This window comes from Eulemur rufifrons, chromosome 8 (assembly GCF_041146395.1).
Source record: "Eulemur rufifrons isolate Redbay chromosome 8, OSU_ERuf_1, whole genome shotgun sequence".
Taxonomy (NCBI): domain Eukaryota; kingdom Metazoa; phylum Chordata; class Mammalia; order Primates; family Lemuridae; genus Eulemur; species Eulemur rufifrons.
Window position 1 is genome coordinate 33622059 of NC_090990.1, and position 26255 is coordinate 33648313.

Below are 26255 nucleotides of genomic sequence, written 5' to 3' on the forward strand. Positions count from 1 at the left end.
CCCCCTGCCATGGGCAATCTCACCCACTCCCTCTGGACAATCTCATCCATTTTCTGGTGCTTCTGAGAAATCTTACTTAGATATTCCTAACCTTTTTGGGTCACTGGCTGTATGAGAATCTCATGGAGACCATGACCCTTTTTTCCACAAAAACATCCAGATATGGAATTCTGCATAGAGTACCCTAATGGCCAAAGACACACTTGCTCCCACGCCTCCATCTCTAGCCCAGCCCTAGTCTCCTGAATGACCTCACCTAGTCTTGTCCCATCCCCTTCCTTCCCTCCTCCACTATTTTCACCTGCTCTCCCATTCCCTCCTCCAACCCCCAAGAATCCCTTTTTGTTCTCTTGCTCGGCCCCTGGGGACAGGTGCCTGGCCCAGATAAGCTAGGGAGGAACCAGCCTGGCAGTAGGGTGGGGTGGCTGCTCCAAGCTCAGCCCCAAGTAGGGCGGGGCTAACGTGAGACTGTCCTAGGGTGGAGCCTGGGGAAAAACCTTGGCCTTTCAGACTCGGGCATCCCCTGGTGGCCAAATGGCCCCAAATGGAAGATAAACTCTGGAGGACAGTAAGGAAAACTCTCCATCCATCACAACTGTTTTCTCCACCACCTCCTCTCCCTCTCTTACACACACACACACACACACACACACACAATCACAAGACACATCCCCAGAGGTTTTCTCCTTTTTTAATCAATGACCAACTTATCCAGCTTTGGAAATCTGGACAAATGGACAAAGAGGAGGCTGAGAAGAGGCCTGGTCCAGTGTCTAAGGGTCTCTGAGTGAGTCTGTGTCAGCATGTGGGCCCCAGCTGGGCCTGTCCATGGGTTGGGCATAGCAGTTTCCTGAGTAAGAGCTGGCCCTACCCTCAGGGCAGCACACCAGCCCAGAAAGAAATCCAGGCCCCCCAGGTTCGGCCTGTTTTCAAGGCCCTTAGGACGGTCAATAAATAGGTTAGATTCTGAGGCAGGCCTGGGAGGAAGGGGTGTACAAAGGGCAGGATCGCTGCCCAGGGATCCCAGTGATTCCCAGGCACTCTCCTGTCCTGCTCTAACAAGGGAGAAAATAAATAGACCTTCAACTCAGGAACAGGAGTGTTGGAGCAGGGGAACCCTCCCCTTGAAGTTAGTAATTAAGTCTTATGTTAAAAACAAACCGGCCCCAGCCCCTACCAGCATCTACAAAATCTACAGGATGTGTGAAGGGCCAGCCTGCATGGGGGTACACAGTACCCAGCCCTGCAGGGTCCTGGAGGAGGTCTCATGTCTGTTCTGCAGCTCCTGGGGCTCCCTCCTCCTTTGGGGGTGGCTCCAGGAAAATTGGGGTAACTGATGGTGGCTTCTTCACTCTGAGAAGATAAGAGGAGAAATGTATAGCAAAGAAGTCATTAGCTATCTCCCCCAATCCCACTAGGCCCACCTTTCTCCAGGCAGAGAAGGGCCACTCACGAGTAGGGAGAGGCTGGGACTCCCACCACCAGGAAGTGGTTCTTCTTCCGAAACAATCTCCACAGGCCCCGGTGGTTGCCACGCACATCCAGGTCCCAGATATGGAGGCACTGGTGGGGATGGGGTGGGGGCAGAGACATGGGTCAGAGAGCTGGGGGGCAGCCACTGAAGATCTTTGGCCCAGCCTCCGTATTTCCTCAGCAGCTACCTCAATTTGCAAGAGGTAGCATCTTCTGGTATATGGATTTGGACAGGGAGTTTGGAAGAGGGGCTCTAAGAGTATGAAGAAAAGGTTCTGAGGTTGAAGATTCCAGAACAAAGGCTCCCTGTATCTTGGGGTATCTTGGGGCAGTATATGTGTATGGGAGGGGTGCTACGGGGTGGGTGTGGTGTTGGAGCACCTTGGCAAGCTGGGTCCAGGTGGTGAAGTCATCATCTTTCTCCATATGGATAAAGGCCACATAGGTGTGGCCCTCTGTGTCCGGCAGGAAAGAGTCTTCACAGGGGTTCCTGCTGTGGTCCAGAACTTCCGCCTCGCTGCATGGGGTTGGGAGAGTCAGGCCAAGACAGGGTATGAGGTCTGTGTCACACAGGGCCCTGTGCTTAGTTTAATGCTCTGCTGTTGCCATCTTGAAATTCTTAATAATTTCTGAACTAAGGGCCCTGATTTTCATTTTGCACAAAGCCCTGCAAATTACAGGGCCAAGATCCCCAGTATTTGACTCCTCACTCTCTGCCACACACTCCAGTAGCCCTGGGCCATACCTCAGCAGCCTGTGAATTTCCACTTCATAGGCTTCTTTCTTCAGACTGAAGGGGAGGGAAAAATGGGTCAGGGAGGGGCAGGCCCTCAGGTCCCATGGGTAGCACTGAGCAGGGCAAGGGGTCACATGGGATTGGGAGCAGCAGGGCTGGGTAAACACATAGGGATTGGAAGGGACTTTCAGGAACTGGTCATCAAGTCTCCCCCTTGCCCTGCTGTCAGCCCCCACCTGTCCACGTTCCTGAGCTGGACACCTGGAACCGTGTTGAACTTGTGCTTCTTGAAGTAGGCCTCCTGGAGTGGGTGTGAGGGTAAAATCAGGGCCTCACACGGGCCCACCACCACTCTCTGACCCACCACATATCTACGAGACGTACAAATGAACTCCTGGAACTATAAAGGGCCCTCTCATTTCCTCCTGTCTTCCCCATTCTCTTCCCAGCATCCTTGGCAAGCTCTTACGAGCTGTCATTTGGGCTCCAGCATTGCAGGAGAGCTCATGCCCCCGTGCGCAGCTCACACTACTGGCCTGTGAACCAGTGCCTCTCTCCAGCGGTTCTCCCTGGGCCTGCTATTCTAGAGCCACAGAAGCCAGGAACAGGCTCCGCAGGGGGTGATGGACAAAGGGACAGGCTGGGCTGGGAGGGAGGACGCTGCTGTGACTCAAGTAGTGAGAGTGACCTGAGGTAATGGCCTGGCCCTCTCTGGGAGACGAGTGGAGCTTTTGTATTAGCCAGCCTCTGAGTGTCCTTCTGGCTTCCAGGGAGTTCCAGGCTGGATGCTATCGATTCCTTTGGGCTGGGCTGGCTCAAGGCCTCCCTTGCTGTGACTGGAGAGTGGCCCTCTGGACACAGAGATGGGGTGTGGGGTCCTGGGGACCTCCTTGCTCTTCTCAGGCTGAGGCATGGGCCCCAGCACTTTAAGGACAGGAGAGGGGAGAACTTGCAGGGCTGGACCAGTGCTTCGAGGCAGAAATACCCTCCCCACACCCACAGTCTAGTGCTAAGAATAGTAAAAATAAAAATAATACCAGCTAACCCTTATATAATGGTTACAGTTCAAAGAATTTTACATATATTAACTCATTTAAACCTCATAACTCTATGAGGGAGTACTATTTCTATCCTCATTTTACAGATATAGAAATTGAGGCAAAAAGGGGATAGTTATTTCCTCAAGGTTACATGGCTAGCAAGTGGCAGAGCTGGGATCGCTCTTGACCATCATGCCATCCGGTGCCCCACCCCCTGCCTGCCACTCACATGGAAGTAGCCGTTCATGTTGAGGCCAACGATGCCAAAGTGATAGGATCGGGAAACGTCAGGGATGATGCACTCTCGGCCCCGGCGTTGCTCAGGCATCCGCATCCACATGTCCCAGTCCCAGAGCTGGTGGGCGTGGAAGATTATGAAGGTTAAGACATCTTAAGCTGGGAGGGGACTCTAGCCCACTCACCCTACCCTGCTGAGTACCTTTTCCGGTGTTGGCCACTTGGGCTCAAGCTCCTCCTTGTACAAGGATTTTCTGAGCACCCAACCCAACCCAGGCATGGTCTCCACACGGTATAGTAGTGCTGGGTCCTCAGCCGTGTGTTCATACCCCTGGGGGTCAGGGGGCTGTATTAGCTTGCGGCCTCAACAAACCCGCCTGCCAACCCCTGGCCACCCAGCCTACCTGGTCATTCCAGGCGGAGATGCAGTACAGGCTGTCATCCTCCTCCAGGAGGTGGATGGATTGGCTCAGGAAACTGAGAGAGCCAGGGTCCAAGAGTCGAGAAAGGGGCAAGGACAAACCCAGTCACACAGTGATGCTGGAAGAGCTGGGACTCTGGAGTCAGCCCCCAAATCCCTACCGTTTCCATTCATCCTTCTGCCTTCTACTCCAGCCCCAGCACCCGCCATCCTGCCTCTGCTCAGGCCTTCCCCCATTTTGAGCTCACTTCCTCCAGGAAGTTCCCAAGACACCCCACTGCTTTCTCTCCTGGAGGGAGATCCAGGGACCTCACCTGAAACCTAGAAACCCCCCTCACCTGAAAAAATCCACAGCGATGTCCAGGTCCTCTTCCAGAACCACGGCAAACTTGGCCTCCTGTGGAGGGAGGGGGACATCATGATCCTCTCCACTCTGTGGTCTCCTCCACCCATACCCCCCTTCTTTCAGGCAGCACTGCCCCCGTTTTCCAGATCAGGAGCATGAGGCCCAGTGGGAGGAAGGGCTTGCTACATTACAGGGCTAGACCTTATGCCCGTGTTTCCCCTCCCAAGGCCCAAGAGTTCTATCTTTGGTACTCACCGGAAACAGGTTGAATGTGGCAGTGAGGCTGGCCTTGTAGTGCTGGGCGGGAAGTGGGAATAGGGCACATGAGCTTTGGGGTGGAGGGTGGGGCCAGGGGTCTGCCCCTTCCATCCCTGCCTAGGCCGTACCTGAGACACGCGGGCATTCTTGATGCTGATGGGAGTGTGCTGGATGCCCCTCAGACCGAACAGCGCCACCACATCCATCGGTTCCTGGGGGCATGCCCACTGGTCACCATGTGAGACCACTTTCCCCTGACTACTTCTGCAGGACAAGCCCTTCCCACTTCACAGCCCTTGCCAGTCCCCGACAATCACTGCCACTGCAAATTAAGGTACTCAGTCACCCGCAGCCCTGTGCTCTGCTCCGCCCGAGGCCCCCCAAGTCCCACTCACCTCATAGTAGCCGTCGATGAAAACCGTTATCATCTGGGGAGACACCCCCTGGGCTGAGAGCAGAGAGCGCAGCATCCTGGGGAGCCCAGGGATGGGTTAGGGCCTCTTTGTCCCCGCTACCTCAGGGCTCCCCTGTGTTTATAGAAGGGCCCAGATTCCCCATGCTTATCCACATAGGTGAATGGGCCTAGAGTCTGTTGCCTTTCTGCCCACCTCAAGAGTTCCTCCTATAGGTGGATGAGCGAAGCACCCTCCCACTTGCTAAGCACCCTCCTGTTCAGTGCTGGGTACAGCCCACTCTCAGGCTCACCTGTACAGGTAGTTGGGTCTGTTCCCTGCAATAACAGCCACAGGCACATTGAGGACCTTATTGTCTGGGAGCTGTGAGAGAAACAGCTTTTAGCTCTTGCCTTATTCCTCTTCCCAACTGGGTTCCCCACCAAGGGAAGAGTTCTTGGGTGGGGCTGGGGGCAGATCCAGAGTAGACAAGGATGGCGCAGAGGGTCTTCCCTCTTCTGGCTTCTCTATACTCTCAGCCCAATGCCAACCCTGGGTCTTGCTCACATGGCCTGCCCCTTCCCCTCTACCCTGTCTTTCAGAACTCAGTATAAATCCTCAGCTCCTGGTTCCCTCCCTGGGATAGGCAGAACCCAACCTGGAACTGTCCTGGATTCCCCTTGCTAAGCCGGGAAGGAGTCCAAACCTTACTGCCTAAGGCCCCACTCACTGGGTCAGGGCTGAACTCGATGGGTGTGGGGTCCTTGCAGCTGCACACACTCCCGTAGCCCTCAACTTTGCTGCAGAAGCGCCGGCGGCGACGGTTCAGCTCTGTGTCTGCCCAGTGGCACTCTGCCTCTGAGAGAGGAATGTAACTGACAGGTTGGAGGCATGTGGCCAGTGTGGTTTGAAGAGCCCCCAGCACATAGTTAAGGGAATAAAGTCCCCATAAACAGGATCTAAATGCTGCTCCCCCACCCCCGCCCCCAGCCCAGGCTCTGCCCCAGAGGCCAGGGCCCACTAACCCCACCTTCAGCTGAGCTCAGCGGCACATCTGTCTTCAGCAGGACTGGGTCCCCCCAGGAGGAGAGGGCAGGTGACTTAGAATGTTTCTCCCCGAGGACAGGACCTGGCAGAAGGCAGGAATGAGGGGTCGTGGGGGCCCAGACTCCAGTTTTGGGGTATCTTCCCCTCTCCCTGCCCACTTTCATCCTACCGCTGCCACTGGCTCCTATTTGCCCCTACTCCACCCCACCTCCTGGGGTTCTGCTCCTCCCAGACCCTTGATACTACAGAGTGATGGCCTCTGACCTCCTTTTCGTCCCACGAAGGCCCAGGTGTCCCTCCAGCCCAGGGCAGGGCCAGCCTGGCTGCCCAGGCTCCTCAGCAGAGCCTTGGCCGTGTCCTTGAGGTGGAAGGAGCCCTCATCCTGGGGGAACAGAGAAGGCGGTCAGCCTGACTGGCAAGGTTCCAGGAAACCTGGCCTCACGGAGCACCAACTATGTACCAAGCACTACGTAAAGCCTTGACTTAAATTAGCTCATTAAACTATCACAACAACCTCTGTGGCTACTCTCTTTCACAGATAAGAAAACTGAAGGCTTAGAGAGATTCTGAGCATCATCCAAGGTCACCCGGCTATAAGTCCTTCCCACAACCCCATACAATCTGCACCTCTGCTCCCTGCCACCTCTCTGCCCTCTTTTCCCACCACTCTCCCCTCCTCCCTTATTCTGCTCCAGCTCCACTGGCATCTTTGCTGTTCCTCAAGCATGCCAAGCACCTGCCACTCTGGGGCCTCTGTATTTGCCATTCTTTCCACCTAGACTGCTCTCCCTCCGCACATCCACCTGGCTCACTTCTGACTTCCTCCAGCTTTCTGCTCCCATCTCATCTTGCAGAGGCCTTCCCTTTCTAAAGTGCAGCCCCATCATTCTGTCTCCCTTGCTCTATTTTGTTCTTCATATAAGTTACCGTATCCTGACATTATACATTTATTTATCTGACTGTTTTTGTTGACCTGCCCCTGCTGGAATGTAAGCTACACAGGAGAGGGACTCTCTTGCTTTCCATTGTATCTCCAACACCCAGAGCAGTACCTGGCATATAGTAGGTGCTCAATAACTATTTACTGAATTAATAAAAATGACAAGGCTAAGATTAGAATCTAAGTCACCTTCCTCCAGAGGATTTTCCCACTATGCCAAATTAGGGGTGGAGAACCCAGGGCCATGAGCAGGGTTGGAGCCAGAGGTATAGGGGACGGGGCCAGGGCAGAATCACTGACCTTGATGGTACAGATGAGCACTCGGCCAGGCGCCACCATGTTGAGGAACAGCACCATGGCCTCATCCTCATGAGGTGAGTATGTGTCAAACACTCGCTTTGCCATCACGTGGCCCTGACAGGGGACACACCTCTCATGAGCTAGTGTCACTAGCAAGGAGAGCCCAGCTTTGGCCCTCTGGGTCCTCTACCCCGAGAAGCTCACCGTGGCCTGGTTGAGGACAATGACATGGATGCCCCGACCTTGCTCCCGGGCCTCATCCTCCAGTACCTACACAGTAACAGAGACAAAGTCCAACTCTTCACTCAGGCATTCAAGGAGTCTCTGTCTTATGGGCACTTAAAACACCAGCTGCACGAAACCTCTCCTCCTGCCTACGCCTCTGTTCACACAGTTCTCTTTCGACTCAGCTTGAAGGCCACCTCTTCCAGAAAACATCCACAGCACCCCCATCAGAAGAGATCTCATCTTTCAACAACTCCCCCTCCAGGACTTTCCTGGCTCTTAGAGCCCTTCACTGTCTCTGCTTCACCCTAGAAGTATCACGGTCTCCATCACACTGAGCCCCTTGAGGTTGGGCCAGGTCTGATTACCTCCAGGTCCCCAGTGTCCAGCATAAGGCTGAGGCCAAAGAAGGGATGAAGGAGCAGTTACAAAATAAACAAATCAATGAATTAACTGCCTACTAAGACAAATGGTCACTTTTGAGATCCCACTACAAGTATGACATTTTACACACTTTACGTCTAATCCTGACCAGCAGAAATCATTAGTCCCAGTCTATGGATAAGGAAGTGAGGGCTCCAAAGCCACACAGCTAGAAATTGGCAGAGCTGCAGTTCCCACTTTGGGCAGTAGACGCTGCAGCCAGCGGACCATGCCCTGAGTAGAATGAGTGACTGTACACCAGACTCCGGCCCACTCACCGTGGTGCCGTCCACTGCCACATATACTTTGCTGCGGCTCGAGTACACCTCCACGTCCAGGACCCGCCGGGGACCGCTGCCTCTGCGCCGTGGGGGCTCCAGGTGGCCTAGGGCCTCATCTGTGGGAGTGCGACAGGTCATGGAGATGGTCTCCCCACCAGAGTCATACCCCTTGAGATCTGTCTGCCACTCAGCTGTGAGATCCAGGGTCCCCCACCCCATCCTCAGCCTGGCCCCACCATAGTCTTGCTCTGGCTCCGGGTCTTCGTTGGCTTCGCTGATTGCTCGCCGAGTGTCCAGGATCAACTTAATGTTGACAATGACCGTCACCAACAGGAAAAGCACGGCCCCTGTCTGACGGGAGGGGTGGGGATGATTAAGAGGAGCACCTTCTCCAGCTCATAAAAGGTCCTCCTGAAAGGAGAGCCCTGGCTGCAGTGAGGGCGTAAGGAAAACCTGGGACCTGTACCTTCCTCTGTCTGCCTCTGAACTCTTTTACTCCCTTGACCAGGGGCTAGTTTCATGGCCACCTCCTCAGGGAAACTGCTGTGGCCCTTCCCACCTCCATCAGCGCCCTCCCTACCCAGAGATCCTGTATTCTTCCGTTTGAGGCCTTGAATTTCTTGGTCCCCTTCATAGTTAGTTCCTAGAGATGGAGCCAGGCCCAGAGAACCAAGCTGGGGGATCGGAAGACCTGAGTCCTAGTCCTCCCTGCCTGACAGGTGTGTGCCCGGGGGCAAAGCCTTCCAGATCAGACTTCAAGTTTCTATCAGAAGCCTAGGAGTCTGTACTTGAGTTCCGATTCCAGAACTCTGGGTCCAAAACGCTACCTGGTAGGGACACGACACGTAGGAACCTGCTGCCCCCTTCCAGCACAGGGTGGCCAAGGTGGGTCCCAGTGCCCAGTTTAGGCTGGGATAAAGCTGGGAGGGAGCTGTTGGGAGGTTTGGAACTTCTCTATACCTGACAGAATCTCCGCAAGGCCCGCTGGTTTGTCAGTTTATACTTCCAGGTAAGATACCAGCTCCGCTTCTTCCGACCCCCAAAGGGCTTGATGAGGGGGCTGGGCTTCCAGTCATCCATGCCGGATTGGGGGGGTCACCAATGTCCTGGACAGCCCATGACTTCAGGAATCTGAGGGGACCAGCGGGGTCACATGGGGTAAGGTGCTCTTCCCAAAGTCTGATGCCTTTTGGGGAGCTGAGGGAGGACCTCCCAGCAACTCTTCCCTGCAAGCAACCATGCTGTGTGACCTGGGCAAAGTGGCTCGACTTCTCTGAGCCTGGCAGGAAAACCTTCAGAGGGGTTGGATCACCTGGAAATTCCCTGGGACTGGGGGAACTATCTGAGTCAAGGCTGCCCAGGGCCCCAGGGGTGGAGGCCAAATAATAGGTTCTCAAGGTTCATCAGCCCCTAAAACGACCAAATCCCAGGCTTCGGTGGCCAAAAGCACAGCGACCCCCCCCCCCACGCCCGAATCCTCCACCCTCGCTCCAGCCTACGTGGCCCCGCTCTTCTCCCAGGGCCGGGGCCGCCCGAGGGCTGGGGAGACCTGCCCCGGCCGCGCTACCCCTCCCGGACCCCCACCCAGAGGCACTCACGGCTCAGGAGCCCCAGGCCCCGCAGGGGCCCCACTCGGGCCCGCACTGCTCGGCCCGGCGCGCCGCGGCCTCCGCCTCCTCCATGCCGCTCGCGGCCCCGCCCCGGCCCGGCCCGGCCCGCCCCCCAGCTTCCGCCGCCGCCGCTGCGGGGTGAGAGGGCGGCGGGCGGTGCTTAGAGCGGCGGCGGCGGCGGCTGGTTTGCAACTCCGACTCTCCTCGGCGGCTTCTCCGCCCGGCTGGCGAGTGGGCTGCTGAGCGAGAGCTGCCCGCTCCCGGCACCGCCGATGGCAAACGCTACTCAAGTCAGAGGCCTAGCACCGTGGACCCGATCGCACCGCACGCGGGGGTCAGGGCCCCTAGCCCCTGTGGGCAAGGCGGTAACCCAAGCTATGGCTTGCACAGCCATTACAGGCAAATGGGGATTAAAATCCAGCTTCTACCACAGTTCTAAGGACTATAATGATACCTTTTTTTTTTAATTTCAAGGTATTACGGGGGTACAAATATTTTTGGTTACATGGATCACTTTTACAATGCTTGAGTCGTGGTTATAAGTGTGCCTGTCACCCAGATAGTGTTCATTGTACCCATTAAGTAGGTTATCGCCCATCCCCTCCTCACTCCTCCCCCCTGCTTGATTTCGGTTGAGTTTTACTTCCCTGGGGACTTTAATGATACTCAATTACACAACAACTCCATGAGGTAGGCACCATTATTATCCCAATGTCACAAAGCTCAGAGAGCTGGAATTGAAACCCAGCTTGGCTCCAGATTCAGCTCTTAACCACTGCACTCTACTGGCAATAGTAATACTTAGAAGAGTTGTGAGGTTTAAATGGGATAATACATAGAAAGCATTTTGCTTAACAGGTTGGTTCCCAAACTTTTAGCTCACATCACAATCGCCACAAGGGCTTGTTAAAGCAGAGTACTGGGTCCATCCTAGAGTTTTACATTCAGTAGAGGGGCAGGGTGGGATTTTGCATTTCTAACAAGTTTCTAGATGATGTTGATGCTTGCTTGAAGTGAGTGAGTAGCCATGGAACAGTTTTAGGCAGGGGAGCAATATAGTCCAATTTATGTTTTAAGGTAACCTCTACTGTTTTGTGGAGAATGGATTGCAAGGAGGCAGGTAGACAGAAGACCAGTTAGATTTTTTTTGAGCTCTCCCCATTCCATCTGCTTCCTGAATGGTGGGATTGTATCTCCCAAAATGTTAATAGTACTTGTCTTAGGAGTTGAAGCAATAGGTGATTTTTCCCCCTAATAAGTATGTTTTAGAATGGAAGAAAATTCAACACATTTTATTAGCATTTTAAAAAGATGTTTCTCAGGGTTCCTTCCTGAGTGTCTTTTCTCCTCAAACTCATTCTCCATGGAAGAGCTCTTTCATTCTCATGACCTTTGTTACCGTCTAGATTCCCAAACTCACACTGGCCGTCCTAACCTCTCTCCTGAGCTCCTGGCTGACTGTTGTCTACCTGCCTGCTGGGCAACTTCACAGCCCCTCCAACTCAACACCACGATTGCTGGCATTCATCTCCTCCCACTCCCAGATCTCTTTTGGGTTCCCTTGGTGAACTGCATCAGGCCAAACAGCTGGGAGTCACTCTTGACTCCTTGTCTCTCTCCAGGGAGTGGTCCAGGTTTGTTTGCTCAACTCTGTATTCTACACCCCATACACAATGGCTAGCACATAGTAGCCTCTCCATAATATTTGTTGAAATCATTCATGTTTTTAACAAATATTTAATTTGAATGCCACTATAAATGAATGTAATCAGTCACCTAGTCCTGTCAATCTTATCTCCTAAAGAGCCCTCCATTCTGGTCTAATTCTTCTCCAACCTCATAGGCAGCCCCTTGGTCTAGGCCATTTCCATTTCTTGCCTTCCACCTAGTCTCCTTGATGCTAGATTTTTACCCCTGCAATCCTTTTCTCCTTCAAAATCCAGAGTAATTTTTCACAAAGGCAAATGTTTTGCCAATTTCTAATGTAAAATCCTTCCATGCATGGGTCAAGAAATACTAAGAAAAGGCCAGGCGCAGTGGCTCACGCCTGTAATCCTAGCACTCTGGAAAGCTGAGGTGGGAGGATCACTTGAGCCCAGGAGTTTGAGATTGCAGTGAGCTTTGATGACGCCACTGCACTCTACCCAGGGTGACAGAACAAGAGACTCTGTCTCAAAAAACAAAACAAAACAAAACAAAACACCTAAGAAAGCATACGTTACTTAAAATTACAAAGGTAACCATTAGGTGAACTAAAAGTAATGATAGAAATATATAGGGCTAATGGAGGGAGGAAAGTATGTGTATAGAGTGTGAGTTAAGTCCATATATCCATATTTATCTTAATAGGAAGTCAGTAGACAATGTTTAAAATTGAGAAGTAGTGTGGCTGGGCATGGTGGTGCATTCCTCTAATCCCTGCTACTCAGTAGGCCGAGGTGGAATGATGGCTTGAGCCCTGGAGTTCAAATCCAACCTGGACAACATACGGAGACCCTGTCTCTAAAAAAACCAAAAAATAACAAAAATAGTGGTATAAGGCTATTATTTAGAGTTATGAGTAAAAATACCAGGGAAAAAACTCAAAATGGTTGCCAATAGGGAGTGGGCCTAGAGGTGTGAAAGGGTAGGGCAGGGGTAACTATCTTCTCACTGTAAATCCTTCTGTAACCATGGGCTGGAATTAATTGGATTAAAAGCCAAAACAAACCAAAGTTTTTCATGGCTCCTCATTGCTCATAGAATAAAATCCAAACACTTTAGAACCATCTTCTGTAACCTTGTTACTCAAAGTGTGGTCCCTGGACCAGCAGCGTGGCCATCACCTGGGAGCTTGTTAGAAATGCAGGCTCTCAGGCCCCACCCCAGATTTACAGAATCAGAGCCTGCATTTTAACAAGATTCACAGATAATTCATATGCACAATCAAGCTTAAGAAGCATTTTGTAAGCCCATGATGAAGCCCATGTGGACCTCTTCAGCTTCACCTCTGCTCCTCACTGGCTGTGCCTTTCTACTTCTTTAGTCTGAATTCTAGCCTGGGTGGGAAGCTAAATTCCAGCCATCGGTTTAGACTCACTTCATCTGCTCCAGGAAGCCTTCCAAACCTGCAACTCTCTTGTACCACTGTTCCTTAAACTCCCATATCCCTGACTGACCGAGCTGCTGTCTTCATTCAGCAAACTTATTGGGCGCCGACTGGGTGCCTGGCTGGATTCAGTGCCAGGGTGAGCGAAAGCGCTGAGGTCTCCTAGTGTTCCTTGAGGTCCAAATCCAGGATCGCCCAGCCCCACGCCACCCAAGGCCAGAAGTTGTGTGCGCAGCACTCGGATATATATCTACACACCGGGCTGCGCGGCTTTTCTGAGTGTTACGGCGCCCTCCGCCCGCCCCCGCACCGTGCGGGCGGGGACCCACCGGTTCCGCTCCGCTTTTGCCGCGGAGAAGGGAGGACCCCCGGGAGCGGGACCCCGGCGTCCGGTCACCCAGCCCTGTTCAGGCTTGGGCCCGCATGGAGGGGACAGTGGAGTCCCAGACACCTGACCTGCGAGACGTGGAGGGCAAGGTGGGCAGGAAGACCCCCGAAGGGCTGCTCCGCGGGCTGCGCGGCGAGTGGGAGCCAGGAATCTCTGGCGCCCTGCTGCTCCCGGGGGAGACTAGCTCGGGCCACGGCCTTGGGGACAAGATCATGGCGCTGAGGATGGAGCTGGTGAGTGTGGACTCTACGGGCCAGGGGGATGAGTCCCCATCGTAGGGCCAGAAGGGACGAACTCATGCCCCCAGAGTTAGGCTGGAGAGGAAGGAGTTAAAACTCCCCACCCAACTCCTCAGGCTCCCTCCCAGATCAATCCATAAATCCTGGGGGAGTGACGTCCATTAATTGTCCTCCCCAAGGGTGAGTGCGGTGTTTGTTGATGGGTCCTGGGGACTTGGGGTGGGAGGCACAGGCTCTTGGAAGTTTTTCCTGTGGAATAACTGGCCGCGGGGAGGTGAGGGCTGGCAAGTTCTGAGAACCTAGTGCAGCATAAATCCTCCCCCACCCATACGGGGCCACCTCTTCCCCCAGCCCCTACGTGTAAGGCAACCAACCAGTTTTTCTCCTCCTGCCAACTGGGAAAGGGTTTGGTTCCTGTGAGGCTGTGGTGCTCTTCCCCACAGAAGAGATTTGGGTAAAGGGCATATCTGCTGAAAACTGCCTGGACTAGGGGCACTGAAAACATCCTCCCTTTCCTCAACATCTCTCCAGCCCCACTTAAAATACTTGAAAGTTCCTAGACCCATCGCAGAGACAGTAGTGGCAGCACCATTGGTGTTTACCCCCTCACCTCCGGCTCAGTCTCCTCCCTGCCAGCCTCCCAGGTAAACTGGATATTTGGATCTCATCTGTACCTTCTTGGGGAGGAGAAGAGGAAACAGCAACCCTCCTTTCCCTGTTGCTGCCGGTCTAGATTCAGAGCCAAAAGGGCAGCTGGGGCCCCAGCAGGCTCCCCAGGGCTGCGATTCCGGTGAAGGGGGTGATTTACACCTGCCACCACTTTGCAGCCAGTTCTGGGGAACTGAGGAATTGCCAGCCACTCTTGGCCCAGAACCAGGAGCTCACAGTGACTATGTCAGCTAATAAGTCTTCCTGGAGCCCCACTGTGTGCCCAGCTCTGTGCCAGGCTGATCTGTGCGGGAGCAGAGGGAGGAAATCATGGGGGTTCCCAGACAAGCCAGGGCTCTGACTTTCTGAGATGGAGGGTGGGAGGAGAGCCTGGTTGTGGAGCAGTCAGGGAAGGCTCCCTGGGAGGACTGGAATGCCAAGTGTGTACTTAGCCTTGAAGGTTGGAGGGAAGTGCCAGTTCTCCAGAGTGGGGCTGTGGCTGTACCCACCTTAGCAAGGAGGAAGGCCTGGCTTTGCCTCATTGTACAAACTGTAGATCAAGGCCTAGAAAGAGCCTACGTAGACTGTCTTGCTTTGAAAACTTTCACCACATGCATGTGCCAGGCATCATGCTGAGCACTTCATGTGATATTCTCTTCATCTTCACAGCAACCTTACTATGTAAGTGATATTTTATGGATGAAGAAACTGAGGCACAGAGAGATTAAGTAACTGCCTGAGGTCATGCAAAAAGTAAAAAGCAGGCCAGGCATGCATAATGCTAGCATGGAGGCCAGGAGTTCAAGACAAGCCTGGGCAACATAGCAAGAACTTGTTTCTACTAAAAAAAAAAAATATAAAAAACAGAGTCAGGATTTGAACCCAGATCATCTGAATACACTTTACATCTTTACCATTGAGACCTGCTTAGTGGCAGACATTTTAAACACATTTTATGCCATTGAAATGAGAAAAGGGATCATTATTTCCCCCATCTCACAGGTGAAACACGCTTGCAAGTGTTCGGGGGCTTGTCTGAACTTACACACGGAGTCAGCGGAGGAGCCACACCTAGTCTCACTGGCTCTCTTTTCTGCCTCAGTGGAAACTACCTGTTTGTAAACTTTAACGGGGCACGTTGGACTCTGATTTTGTCTCTCTGTATTCTTGACCCAGCTGGCCTGGGGCCTGAGGCTGCCTGTGAAGGGCACAAGGGAGGGAACCTTCTGGGGCCAGGGCAGGGAGAGGATCCCTACCCCATTCCTTTCTCCTCCTCAGGCCAAGATGTCATTAATCTCTTCCTGTGCTCTGCCCTGCCCACTGGGTTGTACCCAGGAAGGACAAGGGGCGGGGCAGGGGGGTTTCCCTTGGAGCCACTGGAGGCAGGACTGGTCCAAGCCCTCTAAGGACTGTCCTTCAGTTGTCCCTCTCCCAGCTCTCCTTGCAGGGAGTGGGCAGCCTGCCCATGAGGCCAAGGTCAGTCCTGCCTTTAGGCCTCTTTCCTCCTGCCCACACCCCCTTCATTCAAAGGTTGAGTGAACAGGCCAGGCTGGGATATGTGGGAATGGGAAAGGATGGCAACCTCCCCTCCTTAGTTCTCCCACCCAAAGAACTGTTACTACGACAACCCACCTCCACACAGCAGTTTGACAGAAAGCTTTAGGCAAGGAAGGGGAAGACATGGGTTCAAGTCCTGACTCTGCTTCTGAAACATTTTGTGGTCTTGAGCAAGACCCTGTTTCTCTCCTGGCCTGTTTTTCTTCCTTGTGGTGGGGGGAATATAGGGAGGTGGGGATTGTGGAACCAGATGATCTGTAGGAGCTTTTCAGTAACAATATTCTGACAATCAACCACCAGGGAGCTGGGACTGGGATCTCCAAGCTTTTACCCCAGGGCCTGATTTGGATTGAGCAAGAGGGAGGCATACCGGGACCCCAGGGCTGGGAGAGAGCCTGATACGTAGATGTTAGGGGCAGGAGCAGGGAGCTTGAATCCCCCTGGGAAGAGAATTGGGTTGGGGTAGGCACTGAGGCTGCATCTCTCCTGAGCTGTTTATCCTTTACTCCGTTTCCAAGGGATGGTGTGAAATGAGTGTTTCTTTTTCTGGCAAGAAAGTCTTGCTTTTTTCTATTCTGGGGAGTGATGCTATCACAGTCAGGGAATCCCACTGTCACAGGATTATAGAATCTGGTCCTCGGATTCCTTTCCCAGCAACACAGTATAACCCAGCCCCCTGAACCCTGGTGATCACCAGAGGGACCAAGGAAAGGGCAAAAGAATCACAGAACTGAATGTGACCTACCCAACCCTAGGCTGAGCACCAGAAATGAACTGGGCAGGACCTGCTCTCAGGGAGCTCATTCAGTCTGGTTAGGAAAGGGGGGAGAAAGAGTAGCAACTCTAGTGTAGGATGATAAGTGCTATTGGAATGCAGGAAGGGCCTCCTGGAAGAGTCTTGACCATAGAGTGATATGCCTGGGTCTGTGCTCTGGAAAGGCCACTCAGACTAGGGGGAGGAACAGGCTGTCTCCTCTGGTTGGAGTGCTTCTCTCCACCTCTTTGGCTAAGTTCTACTTAACCTTCAGGTCTCAGCTCATGTCCCTTATCCTAGGAAGCATTTCCTGACCTCCCCCAGTTGGGTTGTGGCCCTCTAGGTACCGACAGCCTGAGTTGCAGCACTTGTTTCCCCTGGCATTTGCCACACTGAATTTTAAGTGCTTGCTTCATTGTCTTATCTTACCCACTAGACTATGAACCCTCTGAGGGTAAGAAATGGTGCCTTTTCTTTCTTCATTTAACACAGTGCCACACCTATGATAAACACTCAATATTTGTCCCATGACTGAATGCATTAATTCCATCTTGAGGAAAAACAGGGAAGAATTCCTGGAGGAGGTAGCATTTGAGCTGGGCCTTGAAGAATGAATGAAGTCAGTGGGAATTCCGGTTCAAGATGGCAGATTGAACATATGCATTTACTTCCATTCCCTCCTGAAACTCCCCTAAAAAGCCAGTGGAAGGATTATGTTAAAAAGGCATGAAGCAATTCTGACAATGAGAATAAGATGATAGGAACAACATTTTGGAAGCTGAACTGCAGCAAGAAGAGTGGTAACTAATTCAGACCTGAAAAAAGCTGAGTCCCAAGCCAGCAGTGGAGAAAGCTGAAGAGCAACGCACTTTGCACTATGAAAACTCGCAAAGGTTTCAGGAGTTGGAAGCACCAGGTATTTCTGGAACTGGGGGCACAGGTGGGGCTGAAAAACAAAAGGGTTGGTTGAACGTTTAAGAATCATTCCAGGCCAGGCAAGGTGGCTTACACCTGTAATCCCAGCACTTTGGGGGGCTGGGGTTGAAAGATTGCTTGAGGCTAGGAGTTCAAGACCAGCCAGGCAGGGCAACATAATGAGACTCCCGCCCCGCCCCCCCCCATCTCTACAAAAAAATAAGAAAAATTCCCTTGGTGTGGTGGTGCATGCCTGTATTCCCAGTTACTCAGGAGGCTGAGGCAGGAGGATCACTGGAGCCCAGAAGTTTGAGGCTACAGTGAGCTATGATGACGCCACTGCATTCCAGCCTGAATGACAGAGCGACACCTGTTTCAAAAAAAAAAAAAATCATATTCTAAGATCCTCTCCCTTACTGTGCAACCAGGTGCCAGCTACTCCTTTATCAAGCAGAAGACTGGAGATAAAAGTTTTGGAGAGAGAAGGAAAAAAGGGAGGGAGGTTGGAAGGAAGGAAAGAGGAAAGGAGGGAAGAAAGGGAAAACATAGCAGAAGTGGTTTTAGCATGAGGAGTTTTGGTTAATGCATTTAGTTTGGTTGTGGACTAGGATTGTTGTTTTTCACTGTTCATGTATTTGTCTCCAGGATGAAAGAATTGAAGATAATCTCCTTTATCATGTTATTAATAGTCTATATAATCTGTGTTATCTCATTTATGTGCATCTCCCCTTATTGAGACTGCAAGCTTTTGTTGAGCAGGGATAATTTCTCCATTATCTTTGTAATTATTAGAAAATCCAGGCTGGGCACAGTGGCTCAAGCCTGTAATCCTAACACTCTGGGAGGCCGAGGTGGGTGGATCACTCGAGGTCAGGGGTTCGAGATCAGCCTGAGCAAGAGCGAGACCCCATCTCTACTAAAAATAGAAAGAAATTATCTGGCCAACTAAAAATATATATAGAAAAAATTAGCTGGGCATGGTGGTGCATGCTTGTAGTCCCAGCTACTTGAGAGGCTGAGGCAGTAGGATCGCTTAAGCCCAGGAGTTCGAGGTTGCTGTGAGCTAGGCTGACGCCACGGCACTCACTCTAGCCTGGGCAACAGAGTGAGACTCTGTCTCAAAAAAAAAAAAGAAAATCCATATACCAAATAATCATTTGTTTAATTGAACTAGAGTTGTGATATTCTTCCAAAAACACAAATAATTTCAGGTATAAAATTTTGCTCTATGCTTTTGCCATAGTGTTTAGGAAAACCCTATTTTTTCACTTAATACGACACATCAATAATCATTCACACATAAGACTTTTCTGGCCCCAAAATGTGCGAGAATTTCTCCCCACCAGCAAGCAAGCAAGCAAGCAATCAATTCTGCAGGAGACACCAGCGGGGTATCCCCTCGTTTAATTCCGATACTGTCTACCTGGAGACAGCGTCAGATCCCACAGGTTGAGGGCTCAGTCCCCAGGACTGCTCCCCTTTTCAGACACCTGCTTTAAGTCCAGGCCTCCGGAACTTCTGACTGACCATCTTCAAGCTGGGGTTCCCTTTTGCTTAAATTGCTGAAGCGGCTCACTGAACTCAGGGAAACACTTCCTGTTTTATTATAAAGGATACAGATGAAGAGATGCATAGGGCAAGGCCTGTGGGAAGGGGTGCGGAGCTTCTGTGCTCTACCTGGGCATGCAACCCTCCAGGAGCCTCCGTATGTTCAGGTACTCGGAAGCTCCCTGAACCCTGTCCTTTGGGACATTTATGGAGACTTTATTGGTTGTCCACGATTGAAGCATGGACACTGTGTAGAAATGTGATTGGACAAAAAGGGTATGAGCTAAACCCGCAAAGCCTGTCTGTTTAGATTCTTCTTGGCCTCTCTGTGCAGCATTCCTTTCTCCAGGGTATGAGGCAGGACCCTCTGTGGAATGAGGGTCTTATCACCCACAGTCAGATTAGAATCCTGCCTTGGGCAGGTGAAAGGAGAGTAGGAAAAGGTCAGAGCCAGAGATCCTGAGGCCTGTTGCTGAGGCCTAAAGCACCCCAACATTATAACAAGAGACTGTAACAAGGACTATGGGAGTTATGAGCCAGGAACCATGGATGAAAACTTATATATGTTTATGTGTATGTATAATATCATACATAGTAAATAAATTGATCATAGTAATATGTGGAGCCCAATAGCTACCATTTATTGATTAATACTTGTCAGATGGCATGCTATACATTAATATGTTGCCTCCATTTCTCATGATAAACTTTTTTTTTTAAGAATTTTGTTTTATTTTATTTATTTATTTATTTTTTTGAGACAGAGTCTTGCTCTGTTGCCCAGGCTAGAGTGCTGTGGCTTCAGCCTAGCTCACAGCAACCTCAAACTCCTGGGCTCAAGCAATCATCCTGCCTCAGCCTCTCAAGTAGCTGGGACTGCAGGCATGTGCCACGATGCCCGGCTAATTTCTTTATATTTTTAGTAGAGATGGGGTCTCACTCTTGCGTAGGCTGGTCTTGAACTCCTGACCTTAAGTGATCCTTCTGCCTTGGCCTCCCAAAGTGCTAGGATTACAGGTGTGAGCCACCATGCCCAGCCATGATAAACCTTTAAGTTGGACAGTATCCTCATATTATAATAAATGAAGGTTTAAAGAAAAAAATTCCAATTTCATATGGCTCATTAATGGCAGAACTGGAATTTGAATCTAGGTCTAATTCCAGTGCCTGGTTTTTCTCAGTATATAAATACTTGGTCTGACTCTGGTTTATCATTGTAGATGTGAGTAAAGCAATTATTTCCTGAATAATTCAATAAACACTGTTCAAGTGCAATAAACATTTATGAAACATTTATTACGTGTGTGTATGTATACAGTCATGCACCACATAATGACGTTTTGGTCAACAATGGACTGCATATACAACAGTGGTCCCGTAAGATTATAATGGAGCATATATAGAAACCTGATACATGGCACTTGACATTGGCACTGCAGATCAAGTAGGGTAAATGACTGATATTCAGTAATGGTGCTGGGACATCTAGGTTTGTGTAAGTATACCCTATGATGTTCATACTCTATGATGAAATTGCCTAACGACACATTTCTCAAAACATATCCCCATTGTTAAGCTATGAGTGACTGTGTATGTATGTATAGAATAGAACAGAAGGTCCCCAGGTTAGGAGACAGTAAACACAGCTGAGGGCAAGAGGGATTAAATAAAAATGTACTAAATATTATGAAATACCCCTGGTAGCCTTTACCCCTACTTGGCTCCTAGAATATTGGCAGCCTTACTTACATTATACTCTCTAGATGGGTATAGTATGGGGAATATGATGAACTCAAGAGGAGAAAAGAGATACTGAGTTTCGACCTTCTCCAATCAAACAATCCAAGATCACCCTGTAGTGAGGTTCAGAGTTTCCAGTCATTTTAGAGATCCACTTGGAAGTGTGAGCAATAGTTAAAGATCATAACATCTGACCTTCTAATTATATAGACCAAAACAGAAAAAAAGCAACTTGAATGAAATGGAGATAAGAGAGGGAGATGAGAACTTATAAAAATCATTAATCAGGCCGGGCGCGGTGGCTCACACCTGTAATCCTAGCACTCTGGGAGGCCGAGGCGGGAAGATCGCTCAAGGTCAGGAGTTCAAGACCAGACTGAGCAAGAGTGAGACCCCTGTCTCTACTAAAAATAGAAAGAAATTAGCTGGACAACTAAAAATATATAGAAAAAAAAATTAGCTGGGCATGGTGGCGCATGCCTGTAGTCCCAGCTACATGGGAGGCTGAGGCAGAAAGATTGCTTGAGCCCAGGAGTTTGAGGTTGCTGTGAGCTAGGCTCATGCCACGGCACTCTAGCCCAGGCAACAGAGCAAGACTCTGTCTCAAAAAAAAAAAAATGTTAGTGTTAATAAGAGAAATTAAAAAATAAAAATAAATATCATTAATCATATCCTTAGAGAGATAAAAGATAATATTGCAGCCATGAACAAAAATAGGAAGCTATAAAAAAGGAAAACATTCAGAGAATGTTCCAACAACACTTGGAAATAAAACCGTGATAGAAATAAAGAGAAAAACTCAAAATAGTTGATTATGTTGAAATATTTCAGAAACTAGAGCAAATATAGGAAGAGACCAAGTGTGGTGGCTCACACCTGTAATCCTAGCAGTCTGAGAGGCTGAGGCAGGAGGATTGCTTGAGGACAGGGTTTGAGACCAGCCTCAGCAAGAGTGAGACCCTGTCTCTACTAAAAATAGAAAGAAATTGGCTGGGCAACTAAAAAAAAAAGAAAAGAAAAGAAAAGAAAAAGAAAAAAATTACCTGGGCATGGTGGTGCATGACTGTAGTTCCAACTAGGGAGGCTGAGGCAGGAGGATCCCTTGAGCCCAGAAGTTTGAGGTTGCTGTGAGCAACTATGATGCCACAGCACTCTAACCCAGGCAACAGAGCGAAAGTGAGACTCTGTATCCAAAAAAAAAAAAAAAAAAAGAAAGAAATAGAAAGATGAAAGAGAGAGAGAGAAAAAAAAAAATGGAGGATCAGTCCAGGATATCCTCCAGCCAAATAATAGGATTCCCAGAAAGAACAGAAAAACATTGGAAGATAAATAATAAAGAAATAATTAAAGAAAATCTCCCAGAACTGAAGGACATTAAGTTTCCAGATTGAAAGGGCCCATCAAGTGGTTAACTCAATGGATGAAAATAGACACATACCGTCGCAAATTTCTGTGAAAACTTAGAATACTGGAAAGCAAGAAAAGATGCTAAAACTTTCAATAAGAGTGAGAAAAGTATCACATACAATGGATCAGGAATATGAATGACATTAGACTTTTAAAGTGTAACACTGAAAATTAAAAGACAATGAAACATGTCTTAAATTCTGGGGAAAAATTTTCAACCTAGAATTCTATACCCAGCTGAACTATCAGTAGTGTGAGGAGGGAATATTTAAAAACACCCAGAGCTTCAACAAATTTACCTCTTATGCAGACTTTCTCAGGATGCTACTGGAGGGAGAGTGCCACCCACCCAAATGAAGGAGTAAATCAAGAAAGAAGAAGATATGGAATCTAAGAAACAAGGGATTCAGCTCAGGACAGAGTCAAAGGAATTCCCAAGAAGATAATAAAGGAAAATCACTGGAGGACAATCCCAGCAGGGACAGATTGGAACAGATCAGAAGGTTCCTTAAGAGATGGCTCTAAGAAGATGGAGTAGATAGAACACGTACTGTGTTTGAAAGACTTGAGAGGGGAATTCAGACAAAAGAGGGGAGAGTTAGAGGATAACTTACTGATAACTACATAGCAAACTAAGCAAAATAATAATAATTCTAAGGAAAACAGGAAGTTATAAGAAATCAAAAGACATCTGCACTCGAATGTTTATAGCAGCACAATTCACAATTGCAAAGATGTAGAAACAACCCAAGTGCCCATCAATACATGAGTAGATTAATAAAATGTGGTATATATATATATATATATATATATATCATGGAGTTCTACTCAGCTATAAGAAACAATGATGATATAGCACCTCTTGTATTTTCCTGGATAGAGCTGGAACCCATTCTACTACGTGAAGTATCCCAAGAATGGAAAAATAAGCACCATATGTACTCACCATCAAATTGGTTTCACTAATCAACACCTAAGTGCACATATAGGAATAACATTAATCGGGTGTCGGGCAGATGTGGGTGGGTGGGGGGATGGGTATATACATACATAATGAGTGCGATGCGCACCGTCTGGGGGATGGACATGCTTAAAGCTCTGCCTCAGTGGGGCGGGGGGTGGGGGGGTGGCGGGAGGGGGGAAGGGGGAAAGGGCAATATACATAACCTAAACTCTCATACCCCCATAATATGCTGAAATAAAAAAAAAAGAAATCAAAAGTAACTGTAGTAAACTATATGGCTTAGCTGTGAATGGAATTTCCAAAGTCTAAGAAGGTAAACACTGAATACTTTTATTGCCTATTGGGAGGATGGAAGGTGGGAAGGGCATCTGTATGGCAGAGGAGTAGGGAGTGGGATGAAAGTTAAATCCTTAACCTTCTGTAGTGTGAGACGTTAATAGAAAAATGCCTAAAACCTAAATATCAAGAAGTAGCAATGTAAGAATGCCATTTGGAGATTAGGAAGTAGATACCAAAATAAATAGCTAAAAAATAGTAATAGTTGTCTTTCAGAAGTGGGATGTAGGACTAGGATGGGGGAACTGCTCGTGTTCATAATCTCGTAGAACTATTTGTCTCTTTTAATCTGTGTGCATCTGTTACTTTATTTATTTTTATTTATTTTTTATTTTTTGTTTGTTTTTCAGCTCATTAAGGGGGTACAAAAGATCAGGCTATATACATTGCCCATGCCTCCCCATCCCCCCGAGTCTGAGCTTCAGTCCATTCCCTAGACAGTGCACATCACACTCATCATGTAGGTGTGCACTCCTCCCCTCCCCCCACCCCATCCCCCCAGTCAGAACTTCAATCGTGTCCATTCCCCAAGCAGTGCGCATCGCACTCATCAAGTAGGTATACACCCATCCCTTCCCCCCAGCCCCCACCTCTGTCTGATACCCAATTGGTGTTAATCCCAAATGTGCACTCAGGGAAACCAGTTTGCTGGTGAGTACCTGTGGTGCTTTGTTACTTTTATTAAACATAAAACTAAAACTAATTTTAAAAAGTCATTTGTGGTGGGACCTTGTGTTCCCAGGGAACCATGCTAGAGGTGAAGCTAGAGAGATGGGCAAGAGCCATATTGTGACAGGCTTTTGAATGCCCACTGCTAAAGGGTGTAGATTTCATTCTCTAAAGCAGGGCAGAGTTCCCTGGTGGTCCAGTGGTTAGGATTCCATGCTCTCTAGGAGAAGTACAAAGCCCCTAAAGGCTCCTGAGCAGGGGATGGACAGGTTCAGACTTGTACTTGGAGAAGGGAACTGAACGCATGCGAGCTGGAAGGGACCCTGGAGATTACCCAGTAAGTCAAACGAATACTTCCAGCGTGTGGTGGAGGGAAGCCCTGAATGCCCAGCCAGTGGGATTCTGAGCCTTCTAAGTTCTGGCCAATCCTTCCCTCTCTCAGCAGCATCTACTGAAACACTGAAGGGACAAGGGAACCAGGTTAGGTCCCTCATTATTCCCCAGCTTCTGCCTCCTTTTGGCCCAATCAGTATTCTTTGGCTTGTTTCGAAGACTTTCTGGTGAATCTGGATGGGTTCAATAGTTAATATCCTAAATAGGAAATTCAAAGCTCAATGGGATCAGATTTTAATACTTGTTAACTGAGACCTTACTCTGTGCCAGGTACTTTGCTGAGTACTTAATAGACAGCATTTTAAAATCCTCACAGCCACTCTGAGGTAAGTGATTTAGCCCGTTTTACAAACAAGGAAACTGAGGCTGAAAGAAGGAAAGAAAGCTGCCCACAGTCATAATCAGTGGTATAGCTGAAATTTGACACAGCAGTCTGTCTACTTCTAAAGCCCACACTGCAAACCATTATCTTTCTGTGCTTCTTGAAAGCACAGCATAGTTTATTGGACCGCAAGGTGGGGGCTTCTGGAAAACACTGGGGAAACCCACGACCCGGAAACCTGGGACTAATGCCTTCTCCCACTCCCCCAGGCTTACTTGCGAGCCATCGATGTGAAGATCCTGCAGCAGCTGGTGACCTTGAATGAGGGCATCGAGGCCGTGCGCTGGCTGTTGGAGGAGCGGGGGACGTTGACCAGCCATTGCAGCAGCCTCACCAGCAGCCAGTATAGCCTGACAGGCGGGAGCCCCGGCCGCTCAAGGCGAGGCAGCTGGGACAGCCTGCCAGACACCGGCTGCACTGACCGGCTGGACAGTGTCTCTCTTGGCAGCTTTCTGGACACGGTGGTCCCCAGTGAGCTGGATGAACAGGCCCCCCCTGGGGCTCCCCGTCCCGAGATGGACTGGGCAAAGGCTATACCTGGTGGGGAGAGGGGCAGGACTGAGGTGGACCTGATGGCCACCAGGCTAGGGAGCTTGAGGGCCGTGTGGAAGCCGCCAGGGGAGGGGCTCCAAGGTGGACCACCTGAGTCACCAGAGGACGAGAGTGCCAAGCTGGGCTTCGAGGCCCACTGGTACTGGGAGCCGTGCCAGGATGATGTGACCTTCTTGTAACAACTTTTCCACCCTTTTGTATTCCTGTGGCTCTTTCATCTCTTGGCCCTTGTCTCCCCCAAAATTTATGCTCCCTCAATCTGGGACTGGGAAGAAGCTGCACTGAAATTAGTTACCATGGAAACCTGGCTGATCACCCTCTGGTCCCTAGGGAATCTCAGCCTGTATCCCTCAATTATTGGGTCCCCAGAGCTATTTCCATAGAGATAGTGACTCTAGAGGATCGGCCTATGGCTCCTAGTGTGATGGTAGCTCCCCCCACTAGATAACAATTAAGGAATTTAGGACCCCTCAGGAGATCACTGATGAAGAGATGGGAGTGTAATTACCTCGCCCAAAGTCTAGGAACCTTGGCCCACCACTCTTGGCCAAGATGGAGGATTGACGAGGGACATGGACATTCAGGGCCAACCCTCCATGGTTTGGCCCTCCCAGAAGGCTTTGGGGTTGGTGGACCTACCCCTTCCAATCTGCTGAGTGATGTCATTTCCAGCTAGGACGGCCCTAGCCTTTCCTCTGTACCCGTCCTTGGATGGTGACAGGTCAGTATGGAGGTGTCTGAGCCCCTGCTGCTAAGTGAGATTGTATCATTTATTGTCCAAACCATTACTTCTAGTGAGTGGGAACACATCACCCCTCCTGGCAGGAAAGTTTCTCACTGTCAGATTATTTGTGCTGCTTTTCAGAAGGGTCTTACTTTTTAAGGGGTCTATTCTCATTTTATGCTAAGGAGATCTCACCTTCTCTGTGGCCGCATCTCTGTGTGG

The 26255-nt window shown here is 49.9% G+C and overlaps 2 protein-coding genes across 6 annotated transcripts; one reads left to right on the forward strand and one right to left on the reverse strand.

Moving 5' to 3' along the window:
• Nucleotides 1-675: 675 nt before the first annotated feature.
• POMGNT1 (protein O-linked mannose N-acetylglucosaminyltransferase 1 (beta 1,2-)) lies at nt 676-25571 on the reverse strand. 5 transcript variants are annotated; one of them, XM_069479899.1, is made up of 23 exons: nt 24973-25571; nt 9080-9250; nt 8356-8470; nt 8117-8235; nt 7395-7460; nt 7191-7304; nt 6215-6332; nt 5934-6032; nt 5634-5761; nt 5217-5287; nt 4907-4982; nt 4640-4723; nt 4509-4550; nt 4246-4304; nt 3891-3963; nt 3689-3817; nt 3479-3604; nt 2446-2510; nt 2219-2263; nt 1855-1990; nt 1480-1563; nt 1238-1353; nt 676-977 (listed from the first exon to the last, which is right to left on the reverse strand). In XM_069479899.1, exons 2-23 carry the CDS (start codon nt 9197-9199, stop codon nt 692-694), a joined length of 2271 nt encoding a protein of 756 aa, XP_069336000.1. In that variant the 5' UTR covers nt 9200-9250; nt 24973-25571; the 3' UTR covers nt 676-691. The 5 variants fall into 5 exon arrangements, with proteins under 5 accessions (XP_069336000.1, XP_069336001.1, XP_069336005.1 ...); XM_069479900.1 differs by lacking the exons at nt 1238-1353; nt 24973-25571 and adding an exon at nt 9432-9816 and having other exon boundaries at nt 1454-1563; XM_069479904.1 differs by lacking the exons at nt 9080-9250; nt 24973-25571 and adding an exon at nt 8730-8893 and having other exon boundaries at nt 1454-1563; nt 8356-8466.
• Nucleotides 13241-25488, forward strand: LURAP1 (leucine rich adaptor protein 1). Its single transcript, XM_069479905.1, has 2 exons — nt 13241-13438; nt 24967-25488. The coding sequence occupies exons 1-2, from the start codon at nt 13241-13243 to the stop codon at nt 25486-25488; spliced, it is 720 nt and encodes a 239-aa protein (XP_069336006.1).
• Nucleotides 25572-26255: the final 684 nt, after the last annotated feature.